We start from the raw sequence: 15,396 nt of genomic DNA, 5'->3' as shown, positions 1-15,396 counted from the left end.
TTACTGCCAGACTCTTTCCCTCTCGGCTCTCTATCCTGCTCTCTTTTTTCTTTTTCTTGTTTGAGGTAGCAAGGGTGGAAAACGAGGGAGTGGGCGGACAATCCTGGAATCCCTCAAAGTTTCTCTTGTTTTATGCGCTCTCTCGGTCTCTGCTCTCCTCCATTCCGCTCATGTTTCTAGCTTATTAAGTTGTTTCGTCCCCCCCACCCCCACCCCGTTCCCCTCTACCCCAATCTGTGTGTCTCCCTCAGAGAGCAGCAGCTTAATGAGACTACTTCAGCTGCTCCCCCTAAAACATCTACCAGGACTAGGGAGGGGGGGCTGAGGAAGAAGGAAGCAACTCGTACAGACACACACACACGCAGAAGTATTGAAACACATATGTGCATGTATTACGTAAAGGGCACACACGCTTATACTCACCAATTTAATTGTCCACTTACACAGGGTCACAGGCGCACGCAGGCATGCATGTGTACGCACACACACTGCAACAGCATGGAGGACACCCTATTAAAAACTGTTGGGGCAAACCCGACTGTATAGTTATTTCATTCTAAAACAGGTTCTCCAAATGGCCTTAATCCCACCAGTTTCATAACTGTTTGTTCTTGGGTTATGGTCCTGCGACTGCAATGCTAGCTAGAGACTGTAAAGCCCATTGCCCTAGGCTCAGGAAAAATTTAAATGGTCAAAGCTGTGTCAGGCCTGTGACACATACACGATCACATGTGTTGTCACCACATAGAATTGAGTAACCTTTCATCGTGCATGGACCTTACACACTGTTCCTGGTTTGTTAGTAATATCCCTACTCTGTGGTCTTAACCTATCTGGTCTCCCAAGCATTCCGTCTTTTTTAAATTATTTAGCATGTTATTTTTTTCCTCCTTTCCCCTGATCTATATTCTGCACATCAAGAGAGGTAATTAATTATGGATGGATTGGTCTTAAAAATCCACCGTGGCCAGACAGATTCCTCATTATATATGCGCAATGTTTTTGGAGCTTTATTTATTAATATCTTGTCAGCTTCTGAGCCTCTGAACTTGATTGTTTATTTATTTAAATATTCTCCCTCTCTAGCTCTCCCTCTCTCACACCACACTTACTTTTTTGTATGGTCGGCTGGTGTTAATGTGGGTTTTCTGCTCACCTGCAAGGAATGATCATCCTCCGCTGCTCTACACTTGTTTTGTTTGATAGATGCAGAGAGACAAAGTAATATAAATAAAGTTCATATGAAATCCTTTTAGTTATTTTGTGAATCATACAGGAAATTGCATTGCACAGTTCGAGCTCAGTCATATGCAACAATAGCCCTTTTTTAAACAGCAGACCCGCAACATTGACGTAATGATGACCCCTCATTATGTCTGCTTTGCTTTTTTACACTGAACCAAACAAAGCGCCGCATGTGTGATTGTACAGAGCATGGCAGCGTTCCGGAATCAGAGGTGCGATGTCGGCATCTAGTGTGTTTAGTCCCGCCATGTCTGCTTTCCCTCGATTCAGCTCTCTGACTACCCTTTCACTCACGGCTTAATGCTGGTACAACAATGACCCCCCCATTCCGTGTTTGTACCTTTTACACAGAACTGTAATTCCCGTTGAACAGTCTGAAGTTGGATCACCATTGGATTGAACATGCAGTATAAAGGAAAGCACATACATAACTACCTAACGCCCCCAGGATATTCTGGCTATAACGTCATTTAAATTTGATCTTAAATACATGAATTATTCAACTTAATTTACATTTTATTAACCTATGAGGATTTTTACTTTATATGTACCTGTACAACTGAATGTACCTTGATTGATAATTAAATTGTCATAAGAAATAACAAAAACATATCTCACAAAGCTACTCATAGACAGAAAAGTGTAAGGCTGCTTTACAGTAAGTAGAGTAAACACAGGATAGGGGGAACCCACCAACTGTCGGGCACGGAGCAGAAGTAGAGAAATTGGACGGCCGCCACTTGAACAACACACGTTTGTGTTTTTGCCAAGAAAATCGCACACTGTATTTGAGCTGACTTGACTCTGTGAGCTGTGGGTGTTTATATTTTTTTCTCTCCCGCTCTTCTCATCAGCTGAGTGTTTTTTTTTGTCCAGGAAACTAAGTCAAGGAAAAATACTCTTATTCTGGTATACGGGTTTGTGTGGGTGTGATGGTTAACATGGTATATCTGATGAAAGTAATGAATCGACAAAAAAATCATAAGGACTAAATAAATCCACCCATCCTCCACACAAAACATTAGAAAATACTGCTTTGTGTATGTAGCCTATCTGTGGGTGACAGAATATGTTACCATAACCAACTTTAACTATGAATCCAAGATGTTTTGCACACACAGAAATACTGACCCAGCATCCCAGTGGCAAAACCTTGGGTCTCACCTCTAGACCCTCCTCCCTAAAGCACACACACACATGCATGCGCACACACACATTACTACCCTAGGTCCACTTTTTCTGAAACAGACAGAAGAATCCACAAAAGATGGTGTGAGAGCAGAAACAAAAAGAGAGAACAAACAACAGCATCAAACGAGTCCCCCTGGTGAAGCATTGTTTCATTGTAGTCTGCAGTTTTGTAGCCTTAATGCATGCTTTGAACTGTTTTGGCACCTGTCGTAAAATGTCGACAAAACAGTGTATCTCTCTGGTGAGCATTATTTCCCAGCATTCCACCCTTTCTTTCTCTCTCTGTGGGTTTGGTAATGCTTAGATCAGGTTTATGTGTAATGTGATAACTACTTCCCAGGAGAAAAGGGGTCTGTTCAAGACTACTCCCTGGTTGAGTCATACAGAAGCGTTCCGAGTGGTTTGCAGTTTGTGTTATCAAAGCAATACCACCTTGGTAAAACAACTGGACAGATTGTGGCCTATCTCAAGTCCTTAAGCAGTCAACGGTGGCTTACGTATATGCGTATATTGACTACATGACAACATTATATATATATATAAATTGCACTCAGACCCTTAACTAAATGATCACAAACATGATATGAGAAGCGATAGTGTTGAGTAACAGTGCTTGCTACGCTTAATCGCTTGTTTTTAAACCTAATAAACAAAAAGTCCCCACAGGCCTGCATAGATAAAACAGACACCCGTTTTGTGCAGGGATACATCAGAGACAATATCTGAACAGATGCTGTTTAGGAAGGTAAGTGCCAGGAAGAAAGGACAAGAAAACAGTCAAACTGACGCAAAGTCGATAGACGGAATGAATAAAACATTGGTTTTACCACTGTGCTAGGGGCTGCACTAGCATTTAATGCAATGTACTTTCCAACGAGAGTAAGTCTCATCATTCTTTTATTTCAAAAGTGCAACAATAGAAGTAAAACCTTGCCAGAGTATTAGTCTGCGGCGCTCATCCCTTTTGATTGCTGTTACATTTCTAGCTTGCACTACTTTTTACGCCTTGAATGCCGCCAGCCCAAAGTTTCTAACACTTTTTTCAAGCCAAGCCAAGACTCCCTTCACCCTCTCCTTTGTTTTCAATCGTCCATTGCCCACGGCAATTAATTAACTGGGAATGTTGTCAAGGGTTTGGAGACGTGCAAAATGTAGCCGCTTTAAACTGTGAATGGATCCATCCCCTTTTGCCCTAAACCAAAGTCAGATATTGGGAGAGGCCAGGGAGGAGTTAGAATGCAGGCAGCATACACAAGAAGGTGTGGATGAGCTTGTTAGTCTGTTTTATTTACCACCTCTTCCTCTCTCCTTCTTGTATAGTTCTTTCTCGAGTTCTTTCTCGTCTGTCTTTCTTTTGGCCTGTTCGACTGCTCACCCCATTATGGTATTTTGCGCTATCATCTCATCTCATTACCCAAACTAAAATTTTTTGTTTTATTCAATCTTCTTTTGACCAGGTAAATCCAGGTATATTTTTCCCTTCCTCACCTTCGGTCCACCAAATCTATATCTCTTTCTTCCCGCTTTCAACGGAAACTGCCCAATCCAGTTATCCTGACATCTTTCTTTTCTCCCCCCCCCCCCCCCCCCGCTCGTCTCTCTCTTATTCATAATTTACAATGTTGTCAGTCAGCCCGCTCTCTTCCCAGTGCAATCCCTCTCTCGCCAACTGCCAAACTCTTGGACCGGCTTCAGACACGGATGTCTAATAAGCTAATGAACAAACACACCATTGTCTGCGCTGCTCAGGGGACAAACTGTAACTGCTAATGGACTTAACAGTTTACTGGCAGCCTAGACAAATGTAGGCTTGGGTATATACATGCATGTGATTACGGGGTGTGCTGGCACATTTACTGATGTTTGACATAGACCTTTTTTAAGGTGTACTGCAGGAAAAGGGGCTTGTTGGTTAGGAGATAAAACCAAGTCAAAGATGGAGGACCATTGTTGAAGTTGTTTCCTCTGAACAATAAACAATTATAAACGAAGAAAATGTTGTTAATTCTGTTTGTTTATGCTGTTTGATATGCCCTTGTACAAACATTTAACAAAAAATGTGTTTCATTATGTTTTTCTCAATGTGGTATTGAGGTCTTCTGCTAGGAATTGATTTTCATGGGTTTACATCTGGACCTTTTTAGTTGCACACAGCTTATTCTTTTAAACAATGTGTTCAATTATTCACTGTGTGAGTGTGAGCATGTGCATGTGTGAGATTTAGAACATAGTCAGAGATGGTGAAAAAAGGTTTCCATCACAAACAAACTTGTTTTAGGTCAACCATATTGATGCAAAAAACACACATAATTACCAACCAACAGACTGTTGTATCGAGTGATACAGTGAGATCATCTATTAAGTGTGTCCATATGATCTAATCATCTCATCCCTACTCAATGTAACTGAATATAAATATTTTAAACAGTTTCCATAACAGTCACCACACAATGGAGTTTTTACTTAATGCATCTCAAGTGTATAACCCTGTTAACTCACCGCTCTCTCTTTCTCTCTCCCACCTCTTCTTCACTCTCATACTTCGCTTTACCAGGACTGCCCCCAGATCCTGCCCTCCACCCAGATCTACATCCCAGTAGGCGTGACTAAGCCCATTACGTTGGCAGCCAAGAACCTGCCGCAGCCTCAGTCTGGCCAGAGGAACTACGAGTGTGTGTTCCACGTGCAGGGCGAGGTGTACAGCGTCACCGCGCTGCGTTTCAACAGCACCAGCATCCAGTGCCAAAAGACCTCGGTGAGAGCCCTGTTATGCACATATGATTTACGTGCTGATGTTGCAGAGGTGGTTTGGGAGAAGGGTTGGGGATTTGGCAACGAGTTCTTTACTTTGTCTATACTAGTCTGTGCAAATGTTGCTCTTGGACATCGGGGTTGCTGTTTGGTAAAAAAAAATGCACCTTGGATTGGTGTGGTCCCTGTGCCAAAGTTGTCGGTTTAAGTCATTCTACAAATGTATGCACATGCTGTGGGAGTAACTAATGTTACTGTGTGTATATAATATAAAATATGCAACGTAGACAACACTACCGAAGCATAAGCCCTTTCGGGGGTCAAGGTTCTTTTTATGAGATCTGAGTGCTGGCTGTATTATTTTAGCCCAGAATCGGATAAATGACCATGCACTTCTATGACCCGCTCCCTCCCCATCCTCCACAACTAGAGATCCAGTGGAGATAAATGACTGCGTGCCGTTGTGGACATAGAAGTGGTCACGGTCAAAATAAATGACCGCATATCTAAGTTGACACGGTCATGGTTCAGGTAGATGCTACTGCGTTGTTGTTGTGACAGGTGTCCAACGAGATGCTTCACTTGTGCTGAAAGAGAGGATCTAAAAATGTAATCCCATACAATGTGTCGGATTGCTAGTCTTACCCCTTTGAATCCATACAGCGCAGCATTCCCCGTCTAATGTGTCATTTCTCATATTGATTGGGTATGAAGTGGATTCAGTTGGCTTTCTAGTCTACCTCCCTTTGTACTACTCCTTTGTACAGTGAGTTGGAATATGTGAGAGGACGAATGTTGTGTTGTGAGAAATGTGGATGATGTAGCGGTGTACATGTGTACACGAGAATATTGGACGGTGGGTGCTTCTTTATTGTGTGCTTGTGCGCTTGTAGTGGAATTCTAGTTACAGGATTCATGGGGTGTGTGGTTTGGAATGATATTTGGTGTTGTGGAGGGGGGGTAGTAGCGGCATGATAAGAAGCGACGCTGCGCTTCACTGAGGCTGAAAATGTGTAGAGGAAGTCTGTCTGAGCCTAGTCGGGATGGGATTGATCATGTTTATACCTACACACTCTCTATACCAGTTGCACTCTCTCTCGCTCTCTTGCAGGCACCCAATTTCTCTCCTTTTCCATCTTACACCATGATTCACCATGTTTCTTTCTCATTGGCTAGCCGTAGTTCCAATCACTTTATCATCCAAGCCAGTTTCTTCCTGTCTCTCAACCTGCTTTTCCTCGGATACAGTAGAGGTGAGGTAGAAAGGGAGCCTGCCAACCAGCCACCAGGAATTAGCTACAGAACTTTTTACCGTTGATGTCTATCACCCCGTACACATATCCACTGCACGGATGTGCAGTCACTCATGAGGTGTCGGAACAGGGACCGGGGGGTTTAGCAGTCATCATCTATCTCAAAGATAATAAAGAGATGTAGAGATTGAGTTTACCAAGGCAAACTGAAGATGCATAAACTATTGTCCATCAAGCTACACCCCCCGCTCACACTTTTTTTTAGCTCAAACTAAAACACCATGAGATCACTGTGTATTATTTTTCACAAGCACAAACCGTAGTTTCACTTTTAACTGCTTTTTTTAATGAAGAACCTGTGTTATTATTTATTTCAATGTCTGTCCGAAAGTCCAATCTCTTGTAGTGCTTTTGAAACCCTGTCTGATCTAGAGACTGCTTCTTAAAGTAGGACAACACCAGACGGACGAAGATGAATCCTGTTACTTCTCGGTACACCCCAAGTAGAATCTCATCAGCATTGAGCCTGAAGTCCTTTGGGAGTCTTTGGGAATCCATATCTCCCGTCCAGATTAGAGTTTGAGAAGTGATCTTGTGCAACGGCGTCAAACGTAGCACATCCGGTTTCTTGGGGTGCGATTTGGATGATGTCTATTACCCCTTCCAGTCAATGTGCTAGTGTCTCCACATGAGCAACTACCAGAGAGAATCCACCTCTTCTGCCTGTTATAAATTATTTGTTAACGTTATGACACATTATAAAGGCATTGAAGTAGACGGTTGGTCACAAACATCTGCTGATGAAATGACTCATTGAGCTATCTTCACGTATGTCTAACTGGGTAGCTGTTTATCCAAGCCTCTGGAGCACAACCACAAAACCAGGAGTTTATGATCTGTTAACAGAACAAACTACAGAACCAGGAGCTTATGAACTGTTAACAGAATAAACTGCAGAACTAGGAGGTAGGAGTAGTAGAGGTAACTGTAGAAAGTTCTTAGGGGTGCTGGCTGGTTGGCTACTGTATTAAATACATCACTTCTATCTGAGGACAGTCAGTGCTTCAGACATTTCTTATGACCACATGACTGAATCCATATGGCGCCCTGTATTTTTTTACTGAGATAAACAGAAGTCACAAACACAAGACATTATGAGTATATGCTACTAAAGCAACGTTAGCATTGTTTGACAGCGTTAGCAGGGGCTTCTGTTGCTTCCTGATGTTGATTCTGGTATCGATGGCTAATCGTTAGTACCAGCACAGTATTACAATACCCAGTGTTTCTGAAGGCGTAATTAGCCTAGCGACAGCACTGTCTCTCTAAAGTGGCTCCTTTTTATTGAGTGTTTCCAGTAGCAGTCAGCACTAATCAGAAGCACTCATCAGCTAAGGCCAAAAGCTGTATTTCTCTGTGTGATGGCTCAACTGGATACAGAAAGTAGCAGTTGGCTGTTTTTAGTTTTGTTGCTGTTTGGACTCCTTCCTCAGGTTTATGTGTGCAGTTGGAGTGGGAATGTAAGTTGTACTATTACTGCTGTTGGTAGTGAAGACTTACAGTAATAGATAAGGTCTAGAGCAACCTGTTTGGCCTAAACTTGTCTGAGCTCATGAATGAATATAATCAGTTAATTATTTAGATAACTTCTGTGCTTGATACAACCTTATAGTTATGAAGGCCTTTTTTATATTAATAGAACAAAATGAGGCAAGAAGTTGATTCTTATTTTGAATGTACTCGCCTCACTTTTCACTGCTGCCTTGCCTTCCATGAATCATGTAGGACATTGCATTGAAAATGGAAGCTTTCATCTTGTAACCTGGGTCATGGAAAGATATAAAACCATACTTACATCTCTACATGAATAGAGAATGGTGTGTGTGTTAGCATGTATATTTGAACAGATGAATTTACCAATATGCATGGTGTGCGTGTATGTGTACACCGGCCATGTTTGAACTATGAATGCCCTGATAATTGTTTTGGTGTGTTTCTGTATCGTCTACATTAGCTCACCGTTTCCTCTGCGGTGTATGGACTGCAGAATTATGGTTCCAGGATGGTTAACACCTAAACATCTCGGCTATAACCTCTGTTAATCTTCAAACAAGGCCAATTTACTGTTCTTCAATAGGATCTAATCCCAGCTTTAGATCAAATTTCCTTACCCACTGTATCTTTTACATAGTGCAGCATGTAATGTAACACCATTTCCTCCTCCCTCCAAGGAACTTTAATATGACCTTGTCATATTAACCTCGTATGGTGTAAGATATCAGTTTAAGGTCATGACACATGTCTATTTCAGGGATTAATATCAATTAGGGAAAGAGTAACAATCTCTTCCTCATACAAAAAAGGCATGCAAATAAAATATATAATCTACTGTGTGCCCAGATTGGAGAAAAAGTTTACATTTTAAACTGATATTGCATACAGTAGTTTCATCTACAGATGGTGTCCATCGAAAAGAAAACAGTCCTTTTGTGGGATAGATTATAGTCTGAATCTTATTCAAGTGTTAACCTTCAGTCTTCCTGGATAAAGGGTTATGGTGACTGGAAAACAAATTGTCTTTGAGGTATGTTTATATGTACTCTACTTTGTGTACAATATCTATTAGCATAGTTGAAAAATACAGAAAGTGAAATCACAGCCCCATTGAGTTTCCATTTGGTGTCATTTCTACAACTATCCAAACGCCCTCACACATTGCAACCCTCTCGTAACAAGCAAACAACACAAAATCTCCCGATTTCATGTGTTGATGGTATCCAGACCTCCTCCTCTCCTGGGCCAAACAGGCTTTGAGCTTAGTGGTGAACTCATGGGAGTGCCGAGGTCATGGGAGCTGGTAAACAGTGCAGAAGCAGCCAGAAGAAGAAGGGTCATGCTGACTGAGTGAACACAGTTGGAGACCACACTGTCTTATTCACACACCTATCTCTCTCTCTTCTCCACCTCTTGGTCTCTCGTCTTTTCTCCACATCTCTCTACAGAGCTAGATGACAGAGGAGAAAAGGAAAAGGTCCAGACACAGAACCCTTTTGGGAGTATCAGTTGTTTTTTTCATATATGTAAATATCCGACAGCCAACGTAAAGTGAACCAGGTGGGAGGAACATCAGGAGAGGAGAAAGCTTTACGATATCCCATTAGGGTGGTGGCGATTTAAAAACAAAGATGAAGAATATCAGTGGCTGTATGTACTCACAGGTACACACACTCACAGCCACGTACAAATACCATGGGGAGTGAGTGATTGAGAAGATACCAGGAGAAGGGATAGAGGAATGGAGAGGTAGGGAACTAAAAGTGTAGTGGGTATAGAATGAGAGAAGGATAACATTTAGAGGGGGACATTTTTTTTAAACCATTCCTTTCCAGCTGTAAATGAGAAAGGGTTTAGCCATAGAGGAGGAAGAAAGAGCGATAGATGTATGGAGGAAACAAGAGGTCCGTGGAAAGCGAAGGAGGCCAAGTGTCTGCAGGGGTAGTGGTTATTACCCACTGCATGGGTCTAATGGTGTCAGACGCCCCTGCTGTGTGTGCGTGTCTTTGTGTGCGATTGAAAGTGTGAGCTTCTATGGTTTGCTTTACCCACTGGAGAGCCTTTTCATCTAGCCCAGAAGGCTAGGTCAGACCAGTTTCACCTCTTTAAAATGTTTTCCCATTACAGGATAACCTACTGCCTTGTCTAGCACCCTTGAGACATAACCACATTTTAATACATTGCATCTTATTTATGTTATTATATCATGTTTGCTTGTAAACCTTTGCCTATCCAAGCCTAAGCGTTGACCACAAGAATATATGGTGGTATCCTTCTATAGGGGCATCAGAAAGGTCTGACTGATTGTACATGCACGGGGACACACACCACACTGAAACTGAAGGCCATTAGAGTAGCATGCAGAATAATGAGATCTCGGAAATCCACATCTGTATTTGTGACAACCCATCCCCTCCACACACACACACACACACACACACACGCACACACACACACACACACACACACACACACAAACTGAAGTAGGTGCTGCAGATCATAGCATGGTGTGGTCTGGTGTGACATGGTGCAGTCCAGGTAATGAGAGATAAACACCAGAGACGTTTGTTAAAACAGAAACACACACACACCCTTTTAATGGTTTATACGTTGGTGTGTGTGAGCAGTGGTGTAGTGGTAAAATTAGAGGTGGGTAAACTATTAATTTTATTATTTATTTATTATTACGTTTCATTAGGCCTATTTAGATGGAACCAGTAAGGTTGGCTTGTACCTGCATCATCGTATTTGAAAGCACTATTAGGCTAGCCGCTAGCGTTTGTCCCTGTCTTAATGCGATGTTGTGTGAACCAAAACAACGTTTACAAACGTGAATTGATCTTACTCTGTAGCCTACTTGAGGCCTTTTGCAGGCATCTGTGGGAGTGGGAGCACTCGATGGTCTCTTCAAAAATCGCCTGATATCCATGGCTAATATATCCATTACGAACAGGTAGGCTAATCCACAACGTGTATGTGTTTACATACCTTCGTGGATCCTGATTGGTGTCACCGCCGCAGCCGCAACCAGTCCCCCCAGGATTTCGCGGGCCTTTTTTGTGATAGTTGCGGGCTAAAATTCCTGATTTCGCGGGAGCTTTTCCAAAAAGTTGCGATGAAAGTTGCGGTGTGTTTAGGTGTTTGTTGCGATGAAATTGCGGGAGCAAGTGAAAGTTGCGATAAAAAGTTGCGAATTTCCCTCTTTGTAATTTTAATTAAGTTATTAGTTTAAAATTAAGTAATTAACAAACATTCATCAAAGAATAAAACCATTGAGAAATGGTCCCCTAAATAACCTTACAAACATGCCAATTTTCATCATATCCCATTTTTAATCCTTATCCAACCAGGATTTACATTGGCATGCATTGAAGGGAGGAATCTCCCTTTTTTTTTTACAAAAAAGATTGAAATCTGTATCTGTCTGCAATACCGCTCTCGGCCTCTACGCAACTCGGCGCTCTCACGCTTGCCAGGCATAGACAGTAGAAGAAAGCACACAGCAGCAATTGACTTGTTGGGCAACCCTGGATACAGGACTGTTAACGGTGTGTTTTTCGCCTGGAAGTCTCTAGAAATCTGGCACCTTATTGAACAAAATTAAAAAGAGTGAAAGAGTTCACAGACACCAGAATGAACGCGTGCACAGTATCGTTCATCAGGCAGTAATACAGTATGTTCAGTTCACGTTCACCAAAATTATCAAAGAGTTCATGAACTTTTGTTCAATGAACGCGTTCAGGCGCAACACTGGATTTAACCCCTACTGGAGAGAGTTGTGGGAGACGACGATGATTGGTCAAAGTTGCGGAAAAATTGCGGTGATTGGTTAAAATTGCAACGTCGTGCTGAATTCGCGGGGAATCGTTGAATTCGCTTGAATTGGTGCAATCGCATCATCGCGAATTCCTGGAGGGTCTGCGCAACGCATTGATTGGAGGGTCACAGACCATATACAGCGCAGATGAAATGATTCAGACTACAGCGTATGTTCAACAATATGAAATATGAAGTTTTTGGTGTTTTAAAATTACACCAAATTTATTTCGGATTATTCCAATGGCAGAATACGAGGCGCAGGGAACTTAGATGTTCGTAAAGCGCACATAAACGCTATTTAGAGGTGGATAAACGCAATTTCCAGAGAAACGTTTTTGTGTGTGTATTTGTAGGCTATAGTTGGTCAGAGAAAATATTGTGTTTGTTTTCATGAGAGAGATATAAAGACGAATAGAAATATATCAAACAATTCCCATAAACTCTCAACCCCTCTCTTTTCAACTTTCTCCTCCGCTTCTCACAACCACTGTTACTGCGGCTCAGCCGGCATGGCCCATGTCTTCTCTCCTCCACACTCATCTCCTCGACACTTATCTCCTTGACACTCATCTCATCACTCCTCTCCTTTCTGCTCCGCTCCTCTTCTCGTCACTCACCTCCTCGCCACTTATCTCCCTTCCGCTCCTTTCCTCGTCACTCCTCTCCTCGCCACTCCCCTCCGGTTTTCTCCCCCTCCCACTCTTGACAGGTGTAGCAGTGCCTCTCTCCCACACCCTGTCCTAGGTAAATAAGAATTAATTGCTGCCCATCTATCAGCATATGGCAGCTTCTCTGCCTCTCCCTCCCGCCCTTCTTCCCTATCTCCCTCAAGTCCTCTTCTCTTTCTACCCATTTGGCACTCTTTCACTCTCCCGTCTTTCGTCCCTCACTCCTTTCTTGATCTCGAGCTCCCATCTTACACCTCTCACCCCACTTTCCATTTCCCTTCTCCTCTCGCTCCCACTTCATCCTATCTCTTCCTTACCTCTCAATTCCTCCTTCAATACGAGTTTGTGTGTGCTCCTACGGCATTAATAATCAGAATGCAGACCACCAGGCAGTATGAGGACAGGCCTGTCAGAAGGAGTTAGTGTGAGTGTGTCATCGTTTAGGGGAGGTAGCATTTGAGGGGGGGCTGAGAGACACCACCCACGCCCACACTGCTTTATACACACGCCAGGTCTGGGTCATTTATTTTAAATTGGAAGCCACATTTAAACATGTCCATGCCATCACGGTTCTAGTAGCAAAATGCTAGAATAATGATAGGTTATTGTTGTCATTTTTGCCATGGTTTTGCCCTGGACTACCATACTGTAGACTGCACCACACAGCCAAGCGGCACTATTTTTGGGCTCTGAAGCCAGCACTTTTCAATTGCTTTTAGTTATTGTTATCAATAAACCGGCTGATGATAAGCCTCCCTTAACTTTCTGCAGCCGTGTACCAATCCTGTTAGATTAGCCCCGATTAGCCCACAGAAAAGACTCACATTATGAGTCGGAGCTAATTCCATAGCGGCTGACCTCCATAGTAATCCTATGGTGGATTACGACTTAATCCTCGATTAGCTCCTCCCATAATATCTACGCACACCCGCTCATGATGTGGGGAATTGTCTTGGAAGTGTGTATTGTCTCTGTGTGTGTGTAACTGCTGTTTCATATCAAGCAACTGTATCTCTCATTGTCAGTTAGTCAATGTTTTTGAGGTTAACTTTCTTGCAAAGTAAACCTTGTGATAATTGGACAGGTCTCTATGCCTTCTAGTGTAGTTCTTTAAGATGGGCCCTTGAACATGTTATTGACATCTGGTTTCCTAGTTTTTTTTACCGAGCTCTGCTCATGTTTGGGTTTTTTCCCCACACATGCAGATGCAATGACAGTTCAACTATACATGGCCTGCCTGTCATTGTCACCTTGCTTACATGTGTGGGCTGGAAAAAGGGAGACTGAGAGTAGGAGAGGGAAAGACAGAGGCGGTGAGGGTGAGTAAGAGAGAAATGAGAGAGTCAAGCACTCTGACCTTACAAGACAATCCCTATAAAATGGTGCTCTATCAGAATCTACAACGTAAATAAACCATGTGTTTTTGTGACTTTGATTTCCAAGGCCTTATTGTGCAATGCGGCTGATAACATTTTTATACGCTTTTGGAGCAGCTAAGGGGGAATGGTGTTTCAAGTCATGGCTAAGACCTGAACTCGCAGCCCCACCATTTCCTGCAACACACAAACACAAACACGCACACATCGTTACCCCCTGTGATTAAAAGCATGTTGTGGCCTATGTAATTCCGGGGGTCTTGTTTTTGTTTGCATCTTCCCTCCCAACACACAACCACTGAGGTAGATAGTTTCGGCAGTCCATTTGTGTGTTTTTGTTCCTATGGATGCTGTGAATGTGTGTGTGCAAGGAATATTGGTTGGAGCTGAGGACTTGGGGTATTGAGAGGTTATGGAATAGCATGAGGTGAGGTTAGCGCCAAAATGCTTTTATTTTTATTGTTTTCAGTTGGGGTGACGCTTTAATTTGTTCATCAAGAAAATAAGGTCAGCGTTCCCTCTGTCTCCCTGGTTATGATCTTTAGGGGGTCATAGTGTCAGAGTTGGTTACATTTGACCCTTGTTCAAAGTGCCCTTCAAGAGTCCCATGAGTTGGCGCTTGTTTTTTCCTTTCTCTTAGACCCCCCCCCCTCCTTTCGTTGCCATCTTTTCTCTCATCATATCAGCACATACTGCACTAGTTCCCAGACTGACTGGGTCTCAAGGGAAGAAAAGGGAGAAAGGGAGAGAGGGGATGAGAAAGGGATTGTGCATGGAGGAGGAGAGAGAAAGAGAGGAAGGGCAGAAAAAACATTGATAACGCTAGTATGTTGAACAAGAAGTGCATGTGGTCATTAAACACACGTGTGCCTGCGCGTGTGTGCATGTTATACCTCTGATCTCTTGGACCTGGCCCCTTCCATATGGGTGTGTGTTTAGGGCTGAGGCGGGCCTGTCTGTCCCAGACACAGTCCAGACTGTTATCTGGTACTACGAGAATGTAAACCACCAAGGGTGGAAGGGTATGGAGGAAGGGAGAGAATGGAGAGAAAGGAAGGTGGACCAAGCAGTAGGAAAGGAAAAGATGAGAAAGAGTAGGAGACATGCAGTGGAAAGGGAGCCGGACATGTCAAATAACAAATTGGAAATGCCAATTTTACTTACCTCACCTTCCTACCACTCCTCATGCCTAGACTCTGCCACGTAGCTCAGGTGTTAATGAATGATCTCCTTTTATGAGGCCCCCCCACACCCATCGCTCTTTGACTTTTGTCTTTTTCTCTTGTGTTTCTGTCTCTTTTTCTAAATGGTACCAACTTCTCAGAGTTTGACTTTGACTTTTCAACAGAATACTCCTATGAATTGAATAACATAATGAGACACATTAGGTAGGAATAGGAACTAATTTTGTTGCCGTTAACAATGAAGATGAGCAAGAACCCAAATTTACAACACCAGTACAATGCCAGGACTAGAATGAATCGACAAAACAAACGTTTGAGCCTGCAACACTGTGCTAGCTATGTTGTTTTCTGGCAA

General features: G+C 42.8%; 1 protein-coding gene across 3 annotated transcripts in view; it reads left to right on the top strand.

Moving 5' to 3' along the window:
* Nucleotides 1-15,396, top strand: part of LOC134016951 (plexin-A1-like) — a 165,308-nt gene that overhangs the window by 109,696 nt on the left and 40,216 nt on the right. For all 3 annotated transcript variants that reach the window (XM_062456207.1, XM_062456214.1, XM_062456200.1), the window contains exon 10: nucleotides 4,991-5,191. In XM_062456207.1, coding sequence (XP_062312191.1) covers nucleotides 4,991-5,191 — 201 coding nt within the window. The remainder of the gene's footprint in view (nucleotides 1-4,990; nucleotides 5,192-15,396) is intronic.

Source organism: Osmerus eperlanus, chromosome 1 (genome assembly GCF_963692335.1).
Source record: "Osmerus eperlanus chromosome 1, fOsmEpe2.1, whole genome shotgun sequence".
Lineage (NCBI taxonomy): Eukaryota > Metazoa > Chordata > Actinopteri > Osmeriformes > Osmeridae > Osmerus > Osmerus eperlanus.
This window is presented reverse-complemented; position numbering and strand designations above follow the sequence as displayed.